The sequence below is a fragment of the Pleurodeles waltl genome, chromosome 11 (genome assembly GCF_031143425.1).
Source record: "Pleurodeles waltl isolate 20211129_DDA chromosome 11, aPleWal1.hap1.20221129, whole genome shotgun sequence".
Classification (NCBI taxonomy): domain Eukaryota; kingdom Metazoa; phylum Chordata; class Amphibia; order Caudata; family Salamandridae; genus Pleurodeles; species Pleurodeles waltl.
The window spans coordinates 413,754,973-413,782,691 of record NC_090450.1 but is presented as its reverse complement, the minus strand read 5'-3'; the positions used below and the strand labels follow the sequence as shown (position 1 = coordinate 413,782,691).

The 27,719-nt window shown below is 41.6% G+C and overlaps 1 protein-coding gene across 1 annotated transcript in view; it reads right to left on the bottom strand.

Annotated features, from left to right (window-relative positions):
- Window positions 1–7,070: 7,070 nt before the first annotated feature.
- Window positions 7,071–27,719, bottom strand: part of COPS9 (COP9 signalosome subunit 9) — a 49,409-nt gene continuing 28,760 nt past the window's right edge. Inside the window, exons 2-3 of the mRNA XM_069213746.1 lie at window positions 22,420–22,492; window positions 7,071–7,234 (exon numbers count right to left, since the gene is read on the bottom strand). Coding sequence (XP_069069847.1) covers window positions 7,197–7,234; window positions 22,420–22,492 — 111 coding nt within the window. The 3' untranslated portion in view covers window positions 7,071–7,196. The remainder of the gene's footprint in view (window positions 7,235–22,419; window positions 22,493–27,719) is intronic.

The window sequence follows — 27,719 nt, the reverse complement described above, 5'->3', positions numbered from 1 at the left end:
CTCTGCAGCCAATACAAGAGCTATAGGCAATGTCAATCATTCTATTTTCTTCTAATTTGGCTACGGTATATTATATGTTATCATAGGTATGTTGCAGGTAACGCCATGCTACAGCAATTGGAAAATAAAAATAAGGTACTGTTGTATTGTGGGCAGAATTAGAGCCATATTGGGAAAACAAAGACTGTTACTGATTATCAGGGTAAACCATAGCGTGGGAAGACTTTTAAGTGTGTTTCAGAGAAGTATATACATCTAAAGAGCATGACGGCTGAGGTCACTGCATGACAGACTGGGCACAGCGGCAGAACAATTACAGAAGCTCGGAAATAGTCATGTACAAATTACAGGCAAGGCAGCACAGAAGGCGAAGCCAGCCTGAGCTCCAGTGTAAAGGAGACTGACTGGCCACACAGTGTCATGGCTGCACAAAGGTACACGTCACACAATATGCATCCTTGCCTAAAAAAAAACAGTGGAGGATGTCGTGGGAAACGGCGATTTTAATGCACCATCTATTGAATACCGTAGAATAGTACACACAGCATAGAAGGCATGCCCTTCAAATTAAATTAACTGATATATCAAACAGATCACGCTGCCACGACTAGAAAGTGAGGTAGCTTATAAACATAGCAGTATAGTGACTAGTTTAGGAGACAAAGCACTAGGCTTGGATTAGTTAATCTTCAAATTTTGCAGGAATTTCAAATCACAAGTGTCCCTTTTGAATGGGATACAGGAAAAGATGCTGGCTAAAGGCAAATGCACATGAACTGGGGGCCATGATAGTCTCTCTACTTAAACCAGGCAAGTCCGCCAACCTCTCACCCTTGCTGCGTTCATCCTTGATCACTTTTGAATTAAAAAAAAAAAAAAAAAAAAAAAAAAAAAAAAAAAAAAAAGAAGAATACAGGCTAAAATCCTGGCCAACATACTACTTCATCTTCTGATCGAACTGATCTTCCTGGACCACTCAAGAGTTTGTCCTGGGGAGCCCAACCTTAAGAAACTTCAGAGGAGTGTGTATGGCACACTAGGTGAATCCATAGAACAAAACGGTGCAGGTCCCACTATGTGCTGAGAAGGCCTTCAGTGGAGTGGTCGTTCTGTTAGAGATAACAGAATGGGAGCAAGAAGATAATTTCACTCATTGGTAGATATGTTCTACACTACACCTTGTGCCAGGGTGAGGACCAATACAGTATTCTCAGAAGAAAGTGCCCCTTTTCAATGGGGCACAATATGGGTGCCCGTTCTCATAGCTGTTGAAGAGTTGGAACGTCTCAGATTATTAAATATTTATTTAGTACATTCTCAAGAAAAGGGCATCTTGGCGCTGACCATCTAACTGGTACAAGCTAAGAAAAATATATAAATAAGTAAATGCAAACAAGATTAACAGAAAAGTTTCCCTAGAACCTACATTGTTCTATTGTGCATATGGACTGGCAAACCAATTCTCAATTTTGCACGCAAGTACCTGATGGTTATTCTTTAATCAAGCAAACATAATACTAGAAACATGTGGCAACAAAATAGTGAGGATTAGGGGGGTGTAAAACCTGCATAATCTGCTGTACTGTAATTATGTGAAATTACAACAAAATTATGTAAAATTACACAAAATGCATTTGCACTAAAAAAGAAAATTGCCGAACGGTTCGCTTGGGTAACAATATAACGCAAATGTAATTTCGAGTTGATTTCTGGTTTCTTGTGGTAAAAACACTGCTGCTCTCGTTTGGATTTGTAGTTTTGTGATCTAAAATTACCCAAATGTTCCGCTCGGATCAAACAAATCTACCTGAAACATTTGAGTGTCAACATTAAAGGAACTGCAGCTTTTGTTCAAAACATTGACGTTTGCGTTTGGATTTATACTTTTGTGATAAAATTTTTTCCAAATGGGGGCGAATGCTTCCCCATGTTCAAAATTTGCCAGAATGGTATATCTCACATTCAAATTTCTATCTGAAACTACGCAATGTGGTGTAATGGAATAATCTAGGTAATTTAGTTTAAATGTACTTATGAGAAATTACCAACATTACGTAAATTACTCCATTGTAAATACAATTTCACCCATATCTAGTAAGGACAGAGGATAAGGGCAGACATATCCATCCCGAAGCAAGGCTCGTCCAGCTGGTAGTACTTTGTGCCTCCTGCAGGACACTTTGAAGAGTACATTTATTTTTATCTGTCTGAGGACACAATTAGAATTTCAAAATGAGGACTGTTGTTGCCCTGAAAAAAAATGTCTCATCAATCGCTTAGTGTTAACTGTAAGAGACAGGTAGAGGTTTGCTGCAATAATCTATTTTAGAGGGGATGCATAATGAGATAACCGTAGCATGGAGTCTTATGAATGAAGAGGGACACTTTCACAATGAGCAAATAGCATGAAAACATGACCGTGAAATCCATTAAACCTGGAGCTTGAATTAAATGTCTTTGTCAAGCAGAATTCTCTGAAAACTAACCTGAAACACAGGGACCACAGGGAGTCCCGGAGCCACCAGCCAAGCAGGATTCGGACAGGTTTGTTTATATTTTTTCACCAAAGAGCAACTTTTCAGTTTGTTCTACTTTTGTTGAAGGGAATTATTGCACATCCAAGACCTTTATGGCCTACATCTATCTTGGAATCTTGACAGCAACAGTGTGCTTTTCAATACAGGGAGACAATCAACTCAGTAGTGTCAGTCTATGACAGTGCGTAAAAAAACGTAAGGTCTAAACAGGATCACAGAGACTCACATTCGCGTGCTGACCTCATCAGAGGCCACATCAGCGCAATCGGAAGAGAAATGCAAAGCATTTCCTGCCCTTTGAAGTCTCTCAGAGCATTTCAGAAGCCAGATCTTGAAGCGATTCGGCTTCTGAAATGCCCACTAGACACCAGGGATTTGTTTTGAAAAAAGAAATTGGCATAAGGGGAGTGACCCTTGGGCAAGGGTCGCTCTCCCAATTTTTTTCAAGGCCTTTTCTGGCAGATCGGCCTATTGGTATTAGTACTGCACCCCGGTGGGGGGGGGGGCAGAAACCTCAAGGCACCAGGGATCTTTTTTTTCCCGTTTTTCTTTTGATGTTTTTTTTTAAGAGGTGGAGAGCGACCCCTTAGGCAAGGATCGCTCCCCTGGGGGGACAAATTTATTTTAGGCCATTTCTGCTCCCCTTGGGGGCAGATCAGCGTATTTCTATTAGGCCGATCTGCCCCCGGGGGACAGAAACCACTTAGGCACCAGGGATTGGTGTGTGTGTTTTCTTTAGGGGGGCAGCCCCTTGGGTAAGGGTCTCTCCCCATGGGGGCACATTATTGTTGGCCATATCTGCCCCCGGGGGGGGGGGGGAAGAGGGGAGACTGGCCTATTTTTGGAAGGCCCATTTGCCCCCAAGGGGGGACAGAGGGCCCACCAGAGACCAGGGAGTATTTTTTTCTAAAGTAAGAGGATGGGGGTATGGCCATACCCCTCCTCCCCCCAAATAAATGGGGCCAAATTTGTTCTGCCCACCAGTGGGTAGATGGGGCAATTACCCCTGATCCACACCCCGGGGGCAGAAAGTCTACTAGATGACAGGGAATTAAAAAGAAAAATAGTGGGGTAGTGGCTACCAACCAGTATGGGCCTGGTTATGCCCGCACCCCAACTGAAGGGGATAACAGTCTTTCAGCTCTCCCCCGCACACTAAAACATCTTATCCCACGGCAAGCAAAAGGACATTTGATTATGTTGGGTTTTGGTTTTACATTTGGGCCATGAGAGCTTGTCTAACTCTCAAAATCGTCCCACTTGGAATGGTGAGGGCTGCACTTCTTGGACTTTGGGATTTTTCCATGTAGCAAAATCTACGAGACCTAGACACATCTGAAAACTAAACATGTGTGTGACTCCAGGGTGGTGTGCTTCATATGTACCCTGCACCATTTTCTAACCCACAATGCCATGTAAACCTCAAACTTTGCTTGAAATTACACATTTTCCCCATATTTTTGTGATGGAACCTTCTGGAATCTGCAGGAGTCCACAAAAGTCCTACCACCCAGTATTGTCGCATCTATACCGATAAAAATTCTGCCCCAGTTGTCGGCTTAAAAATGTTTTTTTTTTTTCCCCAAACCGCCCTTTTGGACCCGCTTTGGTTCCCCCCTCAATTTCAACATGTTTTTGGCTCTTCCCTGTCACAGGCATTTGGCCCACCTACACAAGTGAGGTATCATTTTCATCAGGAGACTGTGGGGAATGTTGGGTGGTAGGAAATTTGTGCCTTTGCGGTGAAACCACACAGAAATGTGAGAAAAACTTGATTTTTTAGCTAAATTTGAGGTTTGCTGAGGATTCTGGGTAAGAAAACATTGGGGGATCCACGCAATTCACACCTCCCTGGACTCCCTCGAGTGTCTATTTTTCAGAAATATGGTAGGTTTTCCTAGATAGCTGCTGAGTCCAGGATCAAAAATGCAAGTGTACCCCGCGCAAAAACAGGTAGTTTTGAATTTGATAATTTTGATGTGTCCAGATAGTGTTTTGGGGCATTTCCTTTCGCAGGCAGTAAGCCTACCCACAAGTGAGGTACCATTTTTATCGGGAGACGTGGGGGAACACAGAATAGCAAAACAAGTGTTATTGCCCTTTGTCTTTCTCTACATTTTTTCCTTCCAAATGTAAGACAGTGTGTAAAAAAAGACATCTATTTGAGAAATGCCCTGTAATTCACATGCTAGTATGGGCACCCCGGAATTCAGAGATGTGAAAATAACCACTGCTTCTTAACACCTTATCTTGTGGCCATTTTGGAAATACAAAGGTTTTCTTGATACCCATTTTTCACTTTTTATATTTCAGCAAATTAACTGCTGTATACCCGGAATAGAATGAAAACCTATTGCAAGGTGCAGCTCATTTATTTCATCTGGGCACCTAGGGTTCTTGATGAACATACACGCCCTATATATCCCCGCAACCAAGAGTCCAGCAGACGTAACGGTATATTGCTGTCAAAAATCTAACATCACAGGAAAAAGTTACAGAGTAAAACGTGGAGAAAAATGGCTGTTTTTTTACCTCAATTTCAATATTCTATTATTTCAGCTGTTATTTTCTGTAGGAAACACTTGTAGGATCTACACAAATGACCCCTTGCTGAATTCAGAATTTTGTCTACTTTTCAGAAATGTTTAGCTTTCTGGGATCCAGCATTGGTTTCTCACCCATTTCTGTCATTAACTGGAAGGAGGCTGAAAGCACAAACAAATAGTACAAATGACGTATGTCCCAGTAAAATGTCAAAATTGTGTTGAAAAATGGGGTTTTCTAATTCAAGTCTGCCTGTTCCTGAAAGCTGGGAAGATGGTGAGTTTAGCACCACAAACCGTTTGTTGATGCCATTTTCAGGGAAAAAACACAAGCCTTCTTCTGCAGCCCTTTTCTCAATTTATTTTTTAAAAACTACATTTATGCTGTATTTTGGCTAATTTCTTGGTTTCCTTCAGGGGAACCCACAAAGTCTGCGTACCTCTAGAATCCCTAGGATGTTGGGAAAAAAAGGACACAAATTTGGCATGGGTAGCTTATGTGGAAAAAAAGTTATAAAGGCATAAGCGCAAACTGCCCCAAATAGCCAAAAAGAGGCTCAGCACAGGAGGGGAAAAGGCCTGGCAGCGAAGGGGTTAACTTTGGACTATGTAGGATGTTGGCCTTTTCTTGCTACTGGTGCTAATATGCTCTTGCACTTTTATTCATACTTGTCTCAGCCAGCCCCTGCTCTTTACCAGCTGCTAGTATGAATGTTTGTATTTTAATGTGATAATGTATGGTACAGTCTACATTGATACCTCTTGCACATTAACTTTGGAATATGTAGGACGAGAGCCTTTCCTATTCTTGCTGCTGGTTCTGATATACACTTAGACTTTTATTAGTACTTACCTCAGCCTGCCCTTGCTCTTTATCAGCTGCAATTATGAATGAATGTTAATCGTGATGGTACAGTCTCTCCATACTGTGTGTTTTTTTTGCTATGATTTTAACTAATCGTGACTCAGAATAAACCTTGAACTTTGTCTAGCTACCTTTCTTACCACTAATGGATTGCACCAAACAGATGGTCCATGCACTGGCTTTTAGAGGTACAATTATAAAAGGTGTTGTCTGGTGGGACATAAGCAAGATCTAAAGGTGCTTTGCAAATTAAAGTATGGTGCTCCTTTGGATAAGATTAAGATTTGTGGTGAGATGGAATGAACTGCTGAAGTAGGGCTGGCTAGCGTGTGGCATATATAAAAAAAAAAGAGTATGCAGTTCCTATCAGAAAAACTAGAGTGGAAAAACTAAAACAGGTCAGGCTCAACCAAAGCCAATTGATCAGGAGATCTGCTTGCTCATAAGCAAGGGTCCTCACACACCCCAAAGGGTGTCATGCTTCATCACTAGGCAGTTCCTTATTGGGCCAGCGCTGCAATGCCCATCGGGCCCCCACAAGGGGGATCTTTGCCTGAGATTGTTTTTGAGTATTCGCGAATGTGAAGAGTGAGGTGCAAAAAATACTGGTCGAATGATAAAGTGAGTAGATTGGTGTAGGTGAAACTTTAAAATAACTAAGGAATTTCCCAAACTTGACAGGACAGCCACTCAATGATAGAGGCCCGGAAAAACAGGTAGGCCAATTTAAAACTCTGCCAACTAGGAATGTTCTCCATCTCCAAGACAGTGTTCTTATAAATGAGGGCTAGCCTGCAAAAACAACAACATAAAGTGCATATTAGTCGTAAGAAACTCATGTTGATAATGCCCAAATTCACCATATCCTTAAGTCCATTTTTCAGAAGGCAAACAAATTTGCTTTAAATAATTCATTTTAATTGCAAAAATGGATTTACTGCGTTATAACACAAATATAGTGCACAAATCATGAAACAATCCAGAACTTTAAATCCTTTTGAAAATATTCCAGATATTTTTTAAGCAGAAACCTTTAAAAGTGTGAAAGACTATTATAAAACGAATAAGGTCAGAATTGAGATGGCGGCACTTCATGCAGAGAAAGAAATTACAAAACACTGGAACTGAAATGTTCTTATTTATTTTACGTATGGCAGACAGGTCAGTCTGAGGAAGCACCCACAAGGAGGTTTAAAGGGCGAGTGTTAACATCACATTTCCTGAACACTATCGATCATCGAACAAACTAGGTCACTGGATATCATCATCATCATAAAGGTCTCCAAAATCTGCAAAAAAAAATAAAATATGAATAAAAGATCACTTTAAAAATGGCCTAGGAGCAGTTTCTTACTACTTATATTAAGACAGTCTACATAAGGAGACATTGCTATGTACGTTGATTGAACTTAAAATGAAATGGAACAAAGTAACATTATTTTAGAGCATTTACACACAAGGAACGGATTCAACACTAAGGTACAATGAGGTTGATGCTGAACGCTAATTCCAGCTTTGCTTGGGTTGAGCACAGAAGTTTAGGATGTTGATGCACTTACATTAAATGCGCGTCTGGGTGTTAGTGCTACGATTTCACCATCCCGGGGCAAGACAACCACCAGTCCAAAATGAACTATCAAAACGATTTATTGGGCAGGGTGGGGTGAAAAGAGATTGTGGAGAGGGGAGGGGGGAGGTGGTATGGTGGTTCTGGTATTGGCTATTCCTTTGGCTTTGCCATTGCTTATTTTTTAGAACAGTTTTTGTATGAAGGTATGCATTGTTTGAAAAAACGTATTGTCTAGAAGCTGATATATATTTATATAAGCACACACCGCACCAGCAGAAGCCATGCATAGCATAAATCTAAATCATAAACAGAAAGGTTAGGGTCTAAAATAAAGAATTATAGTTGAGTGATTATCAACAACAGGGATGTTTGTCAGAGGGGTGCTTTGAGTGACCGCCGACATATGGAGGCTGAAGCCCAAATGGTCTATGATGTCACTGAACACCAAGATCAAAAAACCCTTTAGTCACAGCTTCTCATCTATATATGTTTTTTGTTATATATGGGTGCCACGTCTGAACACTATCATTAACGGATTTTAAGAATTTTGGAATTGTGTTGATGTTACTGTAATGTTTTTAAATAAAATAGTACAATGATTGCGAGGAAGTAAAGGTATGTTTTTCTGAACTAAGTACAGCATGTATTAGAGGCTTGTTTTAACTTTTTCCCCCAGGGTCAACATCTCCCCAGGGGCATATGCAAAGAGGAAAGGGTGCGCAGTTGTGCCCCTCCACCTAAAAGCGGTGGCTTGCCCTGCTCTGCATGACGGTGCCTGGGGGTGGGGGTGGGGGGGATGAGTAAGCAGTCACTACATAAGAGGCACCCCTACTCTTTAAAACAAAAATAAAAAAAATTAAAGCAAAGCTATGGAGCTCTACATAATGCTTCAGGCAATGCTACATTTATTTTTGCTTCTCGTTGTGGCCGCGGGAGGACATGGTCATCACCAACAAACGATAAGTTTTGAGAGTGGCTGTAAGAGTTACAGCAGCCTCTACCCACCCAGAAATATTTTTTTTTAAAGTACTGACCCTACGTTTGTAGAGTAAAAAAAAAAATAAAAAAAAAAAAGTATGACCCCTCCAGTATTTTCATTTTGTTTTTATGCGTTCCCAAGGCTGGAGCTTTTACTCTGCAGCTGGGAATGCAGCACCCTCTATGGGTTGGTTCCATGGTTGCATTTTACGTAGTCTGAAAGTATATAAAAAGCACACAGATGCATGTTATGTTAATTTTAAATGCTTTATTGATATAATAATATTGACACTAATTACTGATCAAGATAGATATGCTTTATTGATATTAATAATTGCATTTATAGGTTTGTTGTCGATTATTGCATTTATACACAAAATTAGGGGGGGTTAGAACATGTGGTTTGTACTTATTCCTTGATAAAGCCAATAGGCTTGTTTTATCTAAAGTGATACCCCCTTATATTGCCTTGTCTTGCAAATGTGAGGGGCACTGTGATTTTGAGGGACATGATCATTTGAGGTCAAATGTGATTTCATAATTAACCCAAGGTATTTTTGATCTACTTTATGTATAGATTTGTAAATTAATGCATAGCATTTAGTAGTGTATGTTTAATATACCCTTTTCTAAAGACAAAAGCACAGACTCGAAAATCATTTGAGTGTTATTATTGTGTGCCAGCAAATGGTGATTACTAATCCACACCACCTCCCCTGAGTAGGCCTTAGACTGCTGTGCTACCCCAAGAGAGTCGAGGGCTACAATGGAGTGCTTAGATACCAGAAGGGGAAATTGTGGGCATACTACTGGTGCAGGCCTCACATCCTGCCCAACAAACAACCTCATTTCCTAGAGTTGGGAAATAAGTATGCTACAGATTTTCGTTTTGTTACTTTATTAATTGCACATGTGCATTTGCTAAAAGAGTCAGCTCATATGCAATATTTTTGTTTCACAACTTCTCAAAAGAAAATGAGGAGAGATTAATACTGACATGATTGTCAGCATGAAAACAAGTGACTAAACTGAACGTCACTGCTCAAGTCAAGTCTTTACCTATTTATTGTTTTGATTAAAGGTTCAACAAATACAAACACATTTTGAATATAGTTAAAAAATAATACAAGCAAACCCATATCAACTTTCTATGCCTAAAATGGTAAACAAAATGTACAAATAATTGTGGCTGTTACTTATTCTACAAGAGAAAAGAGCTCCAAGGTTTTCTTAGTAGTCTTCTTAGTCATCATAACATTTCACTAAAAGATAGTTGGTCAGCAATCATCAATACAGGAGAAATACAAACACATACAACGGCTTGTACTGAAGCTTGATGGCATTGTAAATGTTTTAATTAAGTCTGACACAAGAAACACCTCTTACTACCTTAAACAGAAACATTAATCCACATATTTTTCCATGCCACAAAATCACAATTCAGTTAATTTGGGGGAATATTCCCTCAGATCTGTCTATTGGGGTGTGCTAGGATTTTGTACAGCCACTTTTCTTTGACATGCCCCTATCCTCCCCCTTTTCTGCAACGAACAGCAGAAGGTTTGCCCAAAAAGAAATACTTGCTGCACAAGCGGATTTCTGCAGGGAAATCTAGAGTAGAGATGACATCTACACATAAATCCTCTCTGAGAATTAATTGGTCATGCAGAAAGGATCTTCACTCTATCATTGGACCAGGGGCAATCGTATGCCTTTCAATTACATAACGTCAGGCACAAAGAAAAACCAGCATTGGCAAAGCCAATAGGTCTCGCCGAGGGAAGAGCTAAAAGCATTGCCAATGTGTTTTAGCCGGTGTGGCTGCTGTGAAGCATACCTAAAAGTTAGTAACACGAAGGGTGGCAGAGTACAGCGCTGCAGTGTAGAGTGCGGCAGCGTAGAGTAGTATAAAGTGTCAGACTGGAACAGTGTGTTCTTGAGTGGGCTGATGTAGAGTGGAATAGAATAGAGTGATGTAGAGTAGCTTGCAGCAGAACAGAGTGGCGTGGAGTAGAGTGTCAGACTGGAATGCAGAAGAGTGTCAGAGTTGTCTGATGTAGAGTGGAGTACAAGAGAGTGGTGTAGAGTGAACTAGAGTTTCACAGAGTGTTGAGTGGAATCGACTGGAGTAGAGTGAAGGGTGTAGTGGCATGGTGCAGAGTGCCCAGAGTACAGTGGAGTAGAGTAGCGTGTAGTAGAGAGAAGTAGGTGGTGCAGAGTTTAGTAGAGTGTTGTGGAGTAGGGTAGAGTAGGATAAAGTGGCATAGAGTAGCGTAGAATGGAGTAAAGTGGGGTAACGTGGAGTGGGATAGAGTGGAGTATGGTGCAATACAGTGGAGTGTCAGAGTGGAGTGGCACAGAGTGGAGGAGAGTACAGTGGCATACTTTAAAGAGGCACTGAGAGGAGTAGAGTGAAGTCGAGTAGAGTGAAGGGGCATAGAGTATCAAAGAACGGAGTTGTGTGTAGTGCAGTATGCATGGTGTGGCAGACCAATGCATTACTGTAAACACATTTTCAATTTAAATGACCATTACATTTGCACAGAAATACAGTTTTACTGATATAACTATGCAGCACCCGACGTGTGGAAATCAGCATCACCTAGTGTATTGATTTATATTGATCCTATTAAAATATTTGTTTCCACCACACTTCAGAATTTACAATAAAATGTTCATTTGTGTTCTTCTAATTCTGATATATTCTGAAATATGTGTACAGTTCATTTACATACATTCATTTTGTGTTGAGTGCTAGAAAAAACACATAACATTCCACAGCCTTTTCACTTTCCTGTAGCCAGAAAGATTGTAACATAAATCCTTTCACTTTGCAGTCAGAAAAAAATATAAACACCAAGCTCCCTGAAAAATAGATCCTAACATTTGACCCTCTGTCTCTGAATGCACAGCAAACGTGACCAGATAAAAATCAAAATTTAGAGGCCTGCTTATTGCTCATTCCCTTCTGAACTCCAGCATGGTTATTTTGGGGGTGTTTCTGCACCTCCACTCCTCACTGCCGTACTTTCAGTGCGTATGGCATGGGTGTGAAATTGAGGAAGAGAATGGTTAAAGTTATGCTGTTGGTAAAGAGTACTGACTAAAATACACAAGCTTGTAGACAGAACATCGTACCCACACCGGCATGCAAGATTGATGATCATAATGGCAAAGATAAGTAGAATCAATCAAGCAGAAAGAGAAGAGGCAGGAAATCTTTTCAAAGAAATAAAGCATATTTACTGCTTCCTGAACTAGCATACAAAGGAGATAATGAAAACAAGGTTCGTGGTGTGCCTCACAAAAGAAACAAAATAAAACAAAAAAGTGTTCCCCAAAGCAAGCACCCGTGGAAGGATACAAGGAGCCAGTCAGAGATGGTAAACAGGTTATGTGCCACGGGAGGGACAAAGACATGCTAGGCAGCCTAAAACAAATAAAGCCAGCAAATAGAAGGTAAGCAATGAGAGTCACAAAACACAAGCCACTGGTATGCAATGGGCGGAATGCATTCCCAGGGAAGGTTTCACAACCAGACAGACACCTGCACTGTGCACGGTCTGACAGGCTTCAACACAAAAAAAAAAAAAAAGAAAAAAAAAAAAAGGATACCTTGTTGACAATAAAAAAAAAGCATGGAATTGCGAGGAAAGGAAGTTGAAACTCTCCCAAAGAAAGGTTGGGCGGAGTGAATGGAATGTTTTGTAGAGAAGGAACAGATCTTGGGATCCTTTAACAAGCATTAATTTGATTTAAGGGATCTATTATCAATTTTCAGAGTTCTGGTCTCAAAACTCTTTCCAGTACAGCAGGGACAGTTTGGCCATATTGCTCCCCATCACAAAATGATGCATTTACTGGTAGACTTAGGCAGGCTCCGTACATCAACAGGGAAGATCAGTGTTACAGAGAGTTGACAGGAGGTAGAGCTTGAGAATTGGCAGTCACTTATTTTCCCCACAGAGTTTTGGCTTCTGAGGGAGAGAGGGATGCTACCCTTTGAGACATAGACCATGAGCAGGCTGATAAGGATGGATTCTGGGAACCTATGATCCCAGGACTGCGATGTGAGTGGTATCAAAGAATTCACCCTGCTCCTAGCTTGCCTGTGTGTCTGCTCCAGTGAGTCCACATCTGTGTGGGCCTGCCCAGAATTACGTATGAAGCACTTTTCAGAAAGCTGTGAGACATAAAACAAATATTGGTATCAACAAATAGGTCATGGAACCTAAAGCTGTCATAGCCCAAACGCATCTCTCGCCAGCAATTTTATGCTGCAGAAAAGGATTTTCTGCAGCACTCTCAGCATATTTCTTAGGTTCTCTAATGGTAGGGAATTAACAGATGAAATGTCTCATTTCCAGTGATTACATTCTCAGAACGAAAGAGTGAGGACTGTCCCTCACTGATGCACACCGCGCACCCCTAAAGCACATTGGATGACAGGGATATTTAAAAGAAAATGGGATGGGGATGTCCATCTTGAGGAGAGGCCAAAAACCCACTCCTAAAGCTCCAAAAGTGTTTCTGCCCCCAGGGGTCTATACCATCCGCATTGCAAGAGAGTAAAATTGGAATATTTTGGGAATAGTTGACGTATCGGTCAGCAGAATGGTGGTATATCCCAATGTCCTCTCGCCAGTTACGGTAAATGGCTGCACTATTTGGACACTAGTTTAGCATGCAACTAGGGAAAGTTACATATCCTGGGAATTACTGAAACCTAAAGAAACATGCAGAGTGTTGTGTGGTTCCCAATATGTTTTCTGACCCAGACTGCCATGCCAACCTCTAACTATAGCTAAACACATGCACTGTACTTACATTTTGGTGAGGAAAATTTCGAAATCTTTGGGAATCCACACGATTCCTATCATCCAGTGTTCCAACACTTTTTTTCAATAAAAACAGTAATCCAATTATTTGGGTGGTCTTATTGCTCACAACATAAAAATGCATGATTTTAGTCATAGTTTAAAGTTCAGAATGGCATTCTGGATAAGAAAACAAAGTGGAGTCACCCGCCCTAACTTCCCTTAGCATCTAGTTTTTAGACATGCGGATTTAGGTGGTTTTCCTATGTTGCAGCTGAGCCTGTGACCAAATCCTGCAGCTACCCACATCGTCAAACTGTGTCAGTATTCATGGCAAACACTTCTGGGACCTATCATATTGTGGGCACTAGGCCGAGCCATCCTAGTGGAGTAGCGCTTTTGATCGGGAGAAGAAGTGGGGGCATAGTGAATAGTAGAACATTTTTTAATATCAATTGAATTTGTCTCAATTGTTTGCATCTAAACACAAGCAAATATGCAAGAAAAACACATTTTGGAAAAAGGCATATGAATCACAAAATAGTATGAGTAACCCCAAATTCAAAGTTGCACTAATAACCACTATTCCTAAACTCAGTATATTGGACACATTTGAAGAAAGCAGGTATTCCCTGCATTGAGTTTTGATTCAACAGATTTTACCGTATGAAATGCTGCACAGTCAGTACAAATGAAATATTATAAGATGCAGCTCATTTGTTGGCTCTCGGTATTGTGTGCATTTTGGACAACTAACACACATTACATATCCCTGAGACTAGAGGGGTCGGACAGACAAATGTTACAATACTTTGCTAAGTCAGCCATTGGGGGAAAAATATAAAAATGTCACCCATTTCATTTTTTTATTTACATAATTTTTTACTACAACTATTGGTTTCCTTGGGAATACTGTAAGCCATCTACACACATATCCCGTACCCGCTGAATTCGGGATGGACTGCTTCTCAGAAGTATATTGCTTTTCGAGTTCACCTATGGATTTCACACCTATTTTCACCACAAACTGCAAGTGGACAGAAATCACAAGAAAAAGGGAAAATAGACAACCACTTAGAAAAATGCAAAAACCTGGGGTGATTTTTATTTATTTATTTTTACAGTAGTATGGTTATGCCCAAAAGCTGACAAGATGGTGATCTTAGCACAACAGTTTTAGAAAACAAAAACCACTTTCTTGCTCAGCACTCCTATCCCTAATCCCAACTGCTTTATTATTTAACTGATGGCAGCAACCAGATTATCATGATTACTTCCCAATACACAGCACTATTGCCTTGTTTGAGATTTAACATTCTCTTTGCTGCTGTACTGAGCTGCCTCCATCTGCACAGGCATTCTCAGCCTTGTGGAAAGCATTACCACACTACCTCTAGGTTTTCTTTAGTGACTTGCTGTAGGAGGCTGGCTTGGCTTGTAGTGGGTACCACAGGTACTTAAACCTTGTGCCAGGTCCAGTTATCCCTTATTAGTGTAGAAGAGGTGTTTCTAGCAGCTTAGGCTGATAGAATGTAGCTATGGCAAAGCAGCTTAGGCTGAAGTAGGAGACATGTAAAGCTCCTACTATACCACTGGTGTCATATGCACAGTATCATAAGAAAACACAATACACAGAAGTACTAAAAATAAAGGTACTTTATTTTTATGACAATATGCCAAAAGTATCTCAGTGAGTACCCTCAGTATGAGGATAAGTTAAATACACAAGATATATGTACACAAACCAAAATTATGCAGGTAATAGCGAGAAAAGTAATGCAAGCAGTGTAAAATTACAGTAGATTGCAATAGGAGCACATAGGTATAGGGAAAACACAAACCATATACTTCAAAAGTGGAATGCGAACCACGAATGGACCCCAAACCTATGTGAGCTTGTAGAAGGTCACTGGGACTGTAAGAAAACAGTGAGGGTTAGAAAAATAGCCCACCCCAAGACCCTGAAATGTAGGTGTAAAGTTAATCTACTACCCCCAGAGAGCACAGAAGTCGTGATAGGGGGATTCTGCAGGAAGAACAAACACCAGCAATGCAACAACAGTGGATTTCTGGACCTGAGTACCTGTAAGACAAGGTGACCAAGTCCAATAGTCGTGACAGTGGCAGGAGCCCAGTGGCAGGAGCCCAGAAAAAGCCAGCTGAGGGTGCAAGGAAGCTGCCACCGGTTGGAAGAAGCTTGGCGTTCTGCAAGAAAGAAGAGAGCTAGGGACTTCTCCTTTGGAAGACAGATGTCCCACGTCGCGCTGAAGCTTGCAGAGGTGTTCCCAAGCAGAAAGACTGCAAACAAGCCTTGTTAGCTGCAAGGGACGCGGTAGAGGTTTTTGGGTGCTGCTGTGGCCCAGGAGGGACGAGGATGTCGCCACTTGGAGGAGGAGACAGAGGGGGCGCCCAGCAACTCAGGGAGCCCTCACAGAAGCAGGCAGCACCCGCAGAAGTACATGAACAGGCACTTGGAAGAAAAGTGAACCGGAGTCCACCCGAAGTCACAAAAGGGAGTCCCACGACGCCGGAGGACAACTCAGAAGGTTGTGCACTGCAGGAAGGAGTGTAGGGGACCCAGGCTTGGCTGTGCACGAAGGAAATCCTGGAAGAGTGCACAGGACCCGAAGCAGCTGCAAATCACGCGGTACCCAGCAATGCAGTCTAGCGTGGGAAGGCAAGGACTTACCTCCACCAAACTTGGACTGAAGAGTCACTGGACTGTGGGAGTCACTTGGACAGAGTTGCTGAGTTACGGGGACCACGCTCGTCGTGCTGAGAGGGGACCCAGAGGCAGTCTTCTGGTGCCTGCAGTTGCAGTGGGAGGATTCCGTCGACCCACGGAAGATTTCTTCAGAGCTCCTGGTGCAGAGAGGAGGCAGGCTACCCCCAGAGCATGCATCACCTGGAAACAGTCGAGAAAGCCGGCAGGATGAAGCGATACAAGGTTGCTAGTAGTCGTCTTGCTACTTTGTTGCGGTTTTGCAGGCGTCCTGAGCAGTCAGCGGTCAATCCTTTGGTAGAAGGTGAAGAGGGAGATGCAGAGGAACTCTGATGAGCTCTTGCATTCGTTATCTGGTGAGTTCCCCAAAGCTGAGAACCTAAATAGTCAGAAAAGGAGGTTTGGCTACCTAGGAAGGAGGATTGGCTACCAAGAGAGGTAAGAGCCTATCAGAAGGAGCCTCTGACATCACCTGCTGGCACTGGCCACTCAGAGCAGTCCAGTGTGCCACATACACCTCTGTTTCCAAGATGGCAGAGGTCTGGACACACTGGAGGAGCTCTGGGCACCTCCCCTGGGAGGTGCAGGTCAGTGGAGTGGTCACTCCCCTTTCCTTTGTCCAGTTTCACGCCAGAGCAGGGCTGGGGGATCCCTAAACCGGTGTAGACTGGCGTATGCAGAGATGGGCACCATCTGTGCCCATCAAAGCATTTCCAGAGGCTGGGGGAGGCTACTCCTCCCCAGCCTGCACACCTATTTCCAAAGGGAGAGGGTGTTACACCCTCTCTCAGAGGAAGTCCTTTGTTCTGCCTTCCTGGGCCAGGGCTTCCTGGACCCCAGAAGGGCAGAAACCTGTCTGAGGGGTTGGCAGCAGCAGCTGCAGTGGAGACCTCGGAAAGGCAGTTTGGCAGTACCCGGGTTCTGTGCTAGAGACCCGGGAGATCATGGAATTGTCTCCCCAATGCCAGAATGGCATTGGGGTGACAATTCCATGATCTTAGACATGTTACATGGCCATGTTCGAAGTTACCATTGTGACGCTGTACATAGGTGAACGCGTGTAATGGTTTCCCCTCACTCACAAAGTCCGGGGAATTTGCCCTGAACGATGTGGGGGCACCTTGGCTAGTGCCAGGGTGCCCACACACTAAGTAACTTTGCACCCAACCTTCACCAGGTGAAGGTTAGACATATAGGTGACTTCTAAGTTACTTAAGTGCAGTGGTAAATGGCTGTGAAATAACGTGGACGTTATTTCACTCAGGCTGCACTGGCAGGCCTGTGTAAGAATTGTCAGAGCTCCCTATGGGTGGCAAAATAAATGCTGCAGTCCATAGGGATCTCCTGGAACCCCAGTACCCTGGGTACCTCAGTACCATATACTAGGGAATTATATGGGTGTACCAGTATGCCAATGTGAATTGGTAAGTTTAGTCACGAGCCTGTTAGTGACAAATTTGGAAAGCAGAGAGAGCATAACCACTGAGGTTCTGGTTAGCAGAGCCTCAGTGAGACAGTTAGGCATCACACAGGGAACACATACAGGGCACATACTTATGAGCACTGGGGCCCTGCCTGGCAGGGTACCAGTGACACAGACTAAAACAACATATATACAGTGAAATATGGGGGTAACATGCCAGGCAAGATGGTACTTTCCTACACTTGCGAACTCCACCTTTTGGATTATTCTTAGCCCGCTCACCTACACTGGACTTGAGGTAGGTGCTCTTGTCAAAGGGCCTCCTGGCTGCCTCAGGATGCCTCCCTGGGCTTTTTCAGGAGGCAGGATCTGAAGCTCTTTGACTATTTTAGTTGAAGCGCTTCCTGTTATTTTCCTTAGCTTACAAGTGCAGATTTACTGTCGTCTACAGGGGATGCTAGAGTATTCACGCCTTCCTCCCCGCCTACTGTCACACCATGGAGATGAGCTAACCGGAACTGGTAACACTAGTAGTGACAAACGTTTACAAAATAAGTGTTCAAACCTTCAGGATAAGCATCTTCTTACAAAATGTACCCTTATACACTTTTTTGTTAGATGCCATAAGCGTTATGCCGGCCCTCGCTCTGCTCCCGAGCCAACTGAGCCCACCCTTCCTGCCTACCTCCCAAGGGTCCCAATAGGGAAGATTCCAATTTCTGAGGAGTACTTCACTTCCTGTCCATGGGAGACAAGCTTGGACGGATATGTTGAACTTGAAATGGAGAAAAACTGCAGTTTTCCAGATTAACTACCCACCACCAAATGTTTGACCTAACTGAGCTTCAGCACCCAAAGACCCCAGGAATTGTTCCCTTCGGGAATGTGTCTCAGTCTGCTGGATACTGGCTGTGCAAACCCCTGGGCAGACCTACGAGATGTACAATGAGAGGGGTTTGGGGGGAATTCCTATAGTCTGACAGCCAGGACATATTGTTAGGGGTAAAGGACAGCACATTTTCATGTTTACTTTGTCCTTGGGACAAGTAGACCTACCCCACTGCAGCACCAACCTTTGGCTGCCAGTTTACAGTACCACATTACGGATCAGGACAGGGCATTGTCTGCAGTTAAGGTAATATTTGTGTCCAAATGTTAATGCTGTACGAACTTGTATTTATGGTTCATTAACGTAAAGCCTTTATTATTAGGGTGAGTGCTCAAAGGAAATTAGCTTGGACTGCACTACTGACAGAAGTTCCAACATAAAAATGTGTACACAGGTTTGCAAAGTTTCAATATGAGGCTATGTATAATGCTCCCAAAAAGCTCTCTGATAAGATGCAAATATTTTCAGAAGCTTGAAAGCAAGACTGATGATTCTTTACTTTCAAAATAAAATGTTTTTAAAAAAAATATGCAACTAGGAATAAAAACCGTTTTCTGAAACGAAATTTTGGATGCCATTTCCAGCAAAATGTGTTGATACGTGCTAGTATTTCCCAAAAAAATTCATAACAGAAAAATCAGTGTAATCAGTTTCAACTGCATTATGGGAAATAAAACATAAACCAACATTGGTAATGTCCATAAGTCTGATATTGGTGGTCACCCTCTTGTTTTTGTCAGTCTGGATCTTATTTTGACATAGTTTAAAAAAAAATTATTGTAGTGGGAGCTGTTGGCCCCTCACCATTATAACAAACATTGGTAAAAAACAAAAACATTTTTGGGTCTCAAAAAGTATACACTTCCACAGTAGTCTCTGGCACTGAGCAAAACTACTTTGTGTGCGGATATGCTCCTTGTGAAAGAGAAGAATGCTATCACTCACAGTGAAGCCAGCCAACAGATTCCTAAAGAAGGCACACACAAGTGCACTTATGGTATATGTCCTTGCATTAGTGCAAATATACAGCTTTCATGAATTCACAAGAAGGTCAGGAACTCTTACTCCTAGAAAATATTTGTAAATTGCATTTTAGTTGAGAAAATATGCATCTGTAGATTTTCTCATGCAAAAGTCTGTCAAGCATTTACAAGTTCACTTTCCCTTCAACCACTCACCCCCCAGCACCCTGGAAGCTTTACTTCTGCCCTTTTCAGGTGTACATTTCCAACCTTTCTCAGTATGGGAAAACATTAGGGAAGAGCTGGTAAATAGGTTTGCACAGACTCAAAAGGGCATTCTAACCCTGGATCTGTTGTTTAAAGCTAATTCCAGCCGCAGTATGTAAATCTGCAGAAAGGTGGCAAAATAAGGCAATTATTAGTATTCAAACTTTACTATATTATGAACTGTAGCAAAATCAGAGAGGCTATTTTCAGACCTCTTGTATAATCCGATTGCTGTCATAGTTTGCTGCTGCACTACGTGGCACCAAAGTGACAAGTAGATTTATTTACAGGACAAGCAGATTTATAAAGCAACTTGCCCCCACGGACCAATAGATTTTTTATTAAATTTCGCACCCCTGTACACTAAAAGCCAAATGACCTAAACTCATTTAGGGAGACAAAGCATGCGTCACTTGAGAGGTGGATTCCAATAATATAGCCTTCTTTTGTCGTTCAAGCTGATATCCCATGAAGGGAACGGACTGCCCTCTTGATTGGTTCCAGGACCAAGACCGTGATGCAGTTCACCCTTGAGTCAGGTTGTTAAATATGTAAAAGTATGTTTTTCTATTTCTGAAGAAGATACCCTCACAGCCCTTAGAAGTTATGCTTAGTGGGTACTGTGCCTCCTGAGGACTAAATGGCATCCTCTCTTCTCTGCTTCTTGTACATCTTGACCATAAGATAGTAGATATGGTGTTTACATGCACTTTGCCTTCCTGAAGGTTCTTTTTGTCCACTCCTTCTTTAAGGACATTTTTAAAATAGTCAACATCTTGTGCCTTAAAGGTGCCAATTCCCCACCAAGAGGAAGCTTTTAGGTACTCCTAAAGTGTCAAGGCTGGGGCCTTTATAAAAGTCTTCACTTCATCTTTTGTTCTCGAGCTACAAGTATGGATAAAACAAAAACTATTGGAAGGCTAGATTAGTAATACTGGCAACAAGTATTAGTAGACTAACATGGATAGTCCAATGTGGCTAAGGCAGTTTCGAGGTCAAGGAGGATTACCTTCACTAATCGACCTTCATCAGTTACCTCTAACAATCTGACACTAATATCCATAAAGGTAGTCTCACTTATATTAAACGTCAGATTAACTGCAGTACAATAACTGAAATATATCCAAGTATTTTTGAAGCAGAGAACTCACCACTTTAAATGTAATTTGCTAGTTTCTGGAAGCTAAGCAATTGTACATTAATTCCTAAGCATGACAGTTGCCTTTTTTCAAATATAATGGGCAACTGCTTTCCTCTGCACGGGTGAAACAAATCCTTGGCAAATGAGGCATTGATAACATCACAAATAAGTTGGGAAACTTGTATAGGAACCACTGAGAGGCTGAGGAAGGATTGTATAGATTTCACTATCTTCCACTTCCTGACTGAGGGCCCAATTATGAGTCTGACAGTCCGAAGACCTCCGGACTCTGTGTGGAGGTCAGACAGCTGTGGCTTTGGCAGTCTGACTGCCATATTACAAGATTGGCAGTAGGTGCTGCCAAAAGACTGCAGTCTCCGCCAGGATCTCTGATCCAGATGGGATGACTGCGGTCTTGGTTGTATTCAGCCATGGTGGTGCTGAAGTCAGTGCCGCTGTGTTGATTACAACAATGTTCTCAGCTAAACTTTTCATGGCAGTTCAACCGCCAAGAAAAGGCTGGTGGAGAACAAGTGCAGGGAGCCACAGTGGGGTCCATGCACTGCCCACGACATTATCTCCAGTGCGATGACATTGGACTCGGCTCCATGTGGAGTTGAGTCCAATGTGACCGTACATTTTCCACTGGGCCAAATGGTGGAAACCTTGGTTTCCGCTGATCAGCCCAGTGGAAAACTCATAATGAGACCAGTGGAAAGACTGCCAGCTCTGCAGCGGACTCCTCACCACGGGTCTGGTGGTCGGGTTTTCCAGCAGCCAAAGTCGTTATCAGGCCCGGTGTCTTCTCAGGGGATAGGCATGAAATTGATTGTTCTGAGGCTGGAAGTATTTAGCAAGGGAAGCATATGAGCTCTATCCTCAGAAAGCTCCAGGTTCTTCAAAACATACCTAAAAAGATGAGAGCAGGATAAGAAGACAAAAACACCTTGAGTGTGAGACAGGAAAATATCATCCCCACCTACATAGACTTAAAGTGATGCTCCAAATGCATCAATTTCTACTTTGGTTCACTGAGTCATTGTATGGTTTAGGAGGGACTACAATGCTGTGGGGGAAACTCAACGCCACCTGGCAATTCTCTGAGTGCCTGATGCATTTGTGGTGCCTTTAATGGTTTAAGATATGTAAAAGGGTAGGCAGCACTACAGATGTATTACGATTTAGCTTGCTAAGAGTCCCCAATGAGTCCACTGTGACTGGTACAATGGCCGAGCCTTAGAGGAGTTAAGATTTGGTAAGTTCAAGGGTCCAACCTTCCTTCTGGTCCATCTTCGCTGGCTTAAGCCATTAACAAGGCTGCACACTCACTGCACTGAAAGGATGAGGGCACTCATTTCTTGTCCATAGTGTTTCATAAAACACCTTTTCTATTTCTAAGTGAAAGGATGAAAGGCTGAGATAGTCTTGAAAAGTTTCTAACACATGGCCTGTAGATGTCAGAGAATGCCTAAACTGCAGAGCTGTATTGCTGGCAGATGTAAAGTATTTGTACAAGCATTTTCAGTTTTTCCATTCAAGCAGTCAAGATGATCATGGATTTCATAGTGTGGAATAACTGTCATCTCAGGAAACAACAAACGGTGAAGACAGTCAGAAGCAGGTACCCACTTACCCGCTGAGCCGAATAGTTCAACAGATTATGTTGCCAAGCCTTTCCAAAAATAAAATATTAAAAATTCCTTACCGTTATAGAAATCCGAATGAACTGCTTTTTCATTGGCGGCCAAATCCATCAAAAGTCCAGTACTTCCACCTGCCTAAAAGGAGAATTATGATGATTAATTAGCATATATGTTCAAGTTGTGCAAAACAATTCCATTGCTTTATACAGTAATAGAGCATCTTTATTATTTAAAAGTGCTGCTGATTTACGTGTATTTCAGTTAGCACAAATAGGCTACAGATTTAAGTAACTGGGGCTTTGCTTGTTTGCACTGACATCCATCTCAAGGTTGTTGAAGAGTATGTGGCAATTGAAGTTGCACAAACAAATTTCCGACATACATGTTTCTCTTCTGTGTTTTTCCAATCCATAAAATAGTCCAAACAGATTTATTCCATTGTGTTTTTTCATGAACTGTATCTCTATGTTCTTTAGGAGGAAGCCCTGTTGAGCTCTTCTCTTATGTTGAAATAATCAAGGCTGTTACAGCCCGAGCCGCAGCTACACTGCCATTCATTTTCAAAATGGCTTATTGTTTAGTTTGCTTCAACAGTGAAATGTAATTTCCCTTGTTTGCAGAATAAAGGGGATTGCTATTTATTAATGATTCAGGAGTTTCCTAAAGTAATTTATTTTATGTAGCACAATTTCTACGATACTGATTCGTTTATGGCAGGTATCTTTGTTAGTACAGCCCTACGATTTCACTTCATGTCAAGTGCATTGTTTTTCACTTCTCTGAAACTATAAAATGTGCCCTTTCTGGGTTGTGTGCTAGACTTTATTTTTTGACTTACCCTTTTGCTTGTCTCCGTTCAGGAAACCTCCACAACAGTTTGCTTATTTCATTTATGCTTGCATATTTGCCTTTGCTTTCATACCGAGCAGTCCCTATGGGGGACGTATCTGGTTTTATAAATAAACTTTCCCTAACTTTCACATCAAGCATTCGTTATGTCAGACTGTTCTCCCATTTATAAATTCTCCTTTGACTTACCAACCGAGTATATTTAGGTAGCTCATTATTGATCTTTATTTGGTTTTGGCTAATTCACTTATGTAAATGATATGTAATGACCTCTGGCAAATGGCTTTATTTTTATGCATGGTTGATGCTGACTTTAATCTGATTAACTACTTTTTTGTCTTCTGTAATGTCTTAATGTTAAATGAACCTCTGAGGTTTTGACTTTGGGTACTGTCGTTTTCTAGGGTCCTCGCCCTTTGGGACTCATGTGGCCCCGATCCTGCACACCGACCTTTTGAATGTATCAGTGCTAATCTCTGACAGATTATTGGTGGAGTAAATGTGGGCAATGGTAGGATAAATTAATAAAATTAGAATTGGTGCAAATTCTAGTGCATATATTTAATTAAATATCTGCACTTCAAAAATGGTCATCAGTTAGAGAACACTGGAATAGCGTGGATTAATGGTGATGTACATGTTGAGGCTGTCCGGAGTTGCACTAGGAGTTTTAAAGGGGCTTTTTGCTGAATGAGTTTTTTTGGGTGAAGAGTGGTCCTATGCAGATTGTGACAACAAACTTGTGTTGTCTTACAAAACGTGATTTGGAGTGAGTTAATTACTTTTGTGGCACATGCAAGTTGCAGTGTTTTATATCAATGGTGTTGTGATTAAGTTTTGCACATGCTTCGAAAACTGCTTTGTAAAGTAACGTTTTGCAGGAACTTCTACTCCTGCCATTGCCAGGAGTGTATTTCCAACCTCTCTCATTATGGGACAAGATGAGAGAAGAGCTGGTGAAAATCTTTAAAACATGCAAGTTAGTTGGTTTGCAGAATTAAAGGCATTCCAACCCTGGAACTATTGCTTTCTTCTTCCGTCAGCCCCAGTATGGGGATTTGCAGAAAGGAGGCAAAATGAGGAAATTGCTGTAGTTGGGATTGGAATCGCAAGTATTCAAGCCCTACTATAGTAGTAGCCCTGGCATAATCAGAGGGTATAATCAGAGCTCTTACATAATGAGATTGCTGCCATAATTTGTTCCCGCATTACATGGTACCAAAGGGAAAAATATTTTTTTTACAGGACAAGTAGATTTAAGAAGCAACCTGTCCCATGGGCAAGTAGATATTTCATTAAATTCAACACCCCTGGTCTGGGTAGTGAGGTTTATTCTTTTGTGCATGAAAATAGACACACTGACTTCAAAGTGGGTTACTACTGGTTGAGCGCTTATCTTGGTGCGGTTGAAAGCACCTAAGAAGTTTTTTCTTTTCTGTGGCGAGTCTGATATACCGTCCCATATCCCAGTAGGCAGACAATGGTTTATTTGTTTTGGTGTACATACTGTATTTTAAGTGTTGTTTTAAAATCGTAATGTGATTGAAACTAGGTTTATAATAGAAAGGGGGCACTTTTGAAGAAGTCTGTTATCCCTGCTAATGGGGGAGATTGTCACCCCCAACTGGTATCTTCACCTATAACTGCTCTTAGACCACAGATTTTGTGGTTTAAATAATGGAACAGTATTACTGTAGACAATAGAAAGTTACAATTTCCTGTTCATTGTACACTGCAAGTGACAAAGACTGAGAATTTGAGGCGTGCCACATTTGAGATGAAGCTGCAGCCTAGACCTGCGCAGTTTGAAGCCATGAACGAGTGGCTATACAAGTCTAAGCCATACAAGAAAACAATTTCGTTATTTAAAATAACGAGTAAAATAACAACTAGAAATACTGAAACATTAAGAACAATTCATCATCTTCATGAGGCATTCCGCACCTCAAAAACCAAGAAAGTGAGTAGTAAAAATTAACCACTGACAAACCGGAATTGCATTAAATATTAAAAATATTTAAACAGTTCCCCAGGTGTAAGAACAGTGATATGATGAATTTCAGTAAAACATGCATGTTTGGACTTTGCTTGAGCCTCAACAATTTGGGAGGTAGGGTGCAGGATAATACAACTTACTGTGTACCAAGATCAACAAAACCTAATGGAGAAGTGTGAAGCAGAGCCTCATGGGCATGAGATCTTGTTATTCTCCATACCACATAAATATATGAAACTACTGGGGCCAATATCTCGTCTACTTGGAGACAGAGTGACTAAGCTGACATTGCCAGACACTGAATCTGATAAAAAGGGGTGCAAATACTGCTGACTTGCTTGCAGGAGCAAAGTGCAAAGAAGCATTAAATGTAGTAAAGTTTTGTTGTCACCTTGAGTACAGGTACATAGTGTTGAGGCCACTGCTTTTACCGGTAATCTACCCAGCCCAAATCTTTTATAGAGTGATTTTTTAAAGGTGATCCACATACTTCTCCCACTTGGTGGAAGGTTTGTTTTCCAGGAATTGCATCAAGAGATCTCTTCCCTGCTTTACTTTCACATGGGACCAGTATTTTTATCTTAACACAGGCCACACTTAAGGATGTCATCTTATTAGGGTTATTTGTAAAGGACTCATAGCTCCAGGCCAGGAGGTTTATGACAGGCTTTAATAGACCTTGGCATCCTGGCAAATTCTTGTTGGCTATTCAGCAATTATTGCAAATTGACTATAACAGGAGAACTTCTTTACGTTGCCAGACGTTCAGACTCCGTTTAAGGTTTTGAGGTGTTCTGCCAATTGTGGGTTGGTTCAGATCCATATCCAATACAATACGGGTTTAAGAGCTACTGAATTCATAACTGACCTCATTTCTGACTTCTTCCTCACGGACAACATGGAGGTCCACAGACCTAAGCACAAAAGGTTACAAGTTTCCCTATTCAGTACATTTTTTAACCTCACAGATCCAACCGATGCCAGCATGTGGCCACTGGTTTCATTCGATAAGCTTGGAGTACTGGGGCATTTATTCTATTGATGCATTTCCTTGAAAATCTCAGTATGGCACTGGCATACTGGGAAAAGGTATCTTTGCTGTTTGTAAGCTGCTTGACTCAAAGCAACTTATTGTCAAACCTTATTCCTAGACAGTCATAACGGCTGACCCTACACAGGGGTCTGCCATATCACTTAAATATGCTCTTTATGCTACTCTTGCTGTTCAACATCATAAATAGATTTATTGGTGTATTGATCACAAGGTTTTTCGTGGCACAGTAACTGTCAAGCCTATTAAGCAGCTTGTGCATTGATAACTTATTACATGAATGTAACACAGCGTTGTCAGCGAATAAAAGGATAGAGAAGTGGTCTCCCTCAACCAAAGGCACATCCAGGTTTAATCACAGAAGGGTTTTTGTGACATCGTTGAAATCAAGATTAAATAGAAGTGGCACAAGAACACAGCGCTGGAGTACTCCACTATTAATATTGAAGTTTGGTGTTAATTCCCCACTGGAGCCAAATCTCACAGTGGCTGAGGTTTCCTGAAATAATTGCTGAATTGCAGACCGGGGTTTGCCAGGGTCAACTAGATCTATTAGGGTTTGCAATAAGAATAATCTGTCGCTGAATCAAATGGTGTTTTTAAATCTATAAAAGTCAAATATAAAGGCAGATTATTTGTGCAGGTGTAAATCTAACTGGTGTTATACAGCCTTATAGCTTAAACGCCTGTGCCTTGGATCGTTCTGAAACCAGCTTGCAGAAGGGAAAAAAAATCCCTTTTTTTTCCCCGACTACCCAGGCCTCTGATTGTGATGAGCAGTTTCCCACAGCTCTTCCCAGCACCTTCCAAATTTTGGGAGTTAATTAGGTGGGCAACTTTAGGAGCCATTTTGTGGATAGGGGCAATTAATAATAAGAAAATGTTGTAAAAGTAAATTGGTAAGGCTGTCATTCATTAGATGGATGTGAGATTGTGTTAACAGAAGAAGGCATGGAAACAGGAATGCTAGAAACTATGGGTGCTTTCCCTGTGATTACAGATGAATCACACAAAAAGGAAACAAAAGATGCCAAAAAAAAGAAGAAGAATGAGATGGAAAAGAATGAGAGTGATTCAGAGGGCAAGGACAAGTTTATGGACAGTATGCTGACTGATGTGAGATCACCTCCTTATAACAAGTCTTGTGCAAGTGCAGGTAGAAGAGACAGGAGCAAAAGAGCAGGGTATCAGGAGAGGAGAGGCAGTATCTAATCAGTCTTCATGTATTGAGATGAACGTGGTGGAGACTTAAACTCAAAGGAGATTTGGCAATTACGTGAAAAAAATAACTTATGAAGACAAAATTTTAATGTATAATAAAATGAATTGGCATTATTTTTGGCTGCAGGCAGACGTGGTCACTGTCCATTTGAGAAACGTCGGGAATTAGCTAGAGAATTAAAAGTGGATTGAAAACTAAAGATAATCTGTGTGACATATAAAATAGGGTTGACTGAAAATGGATT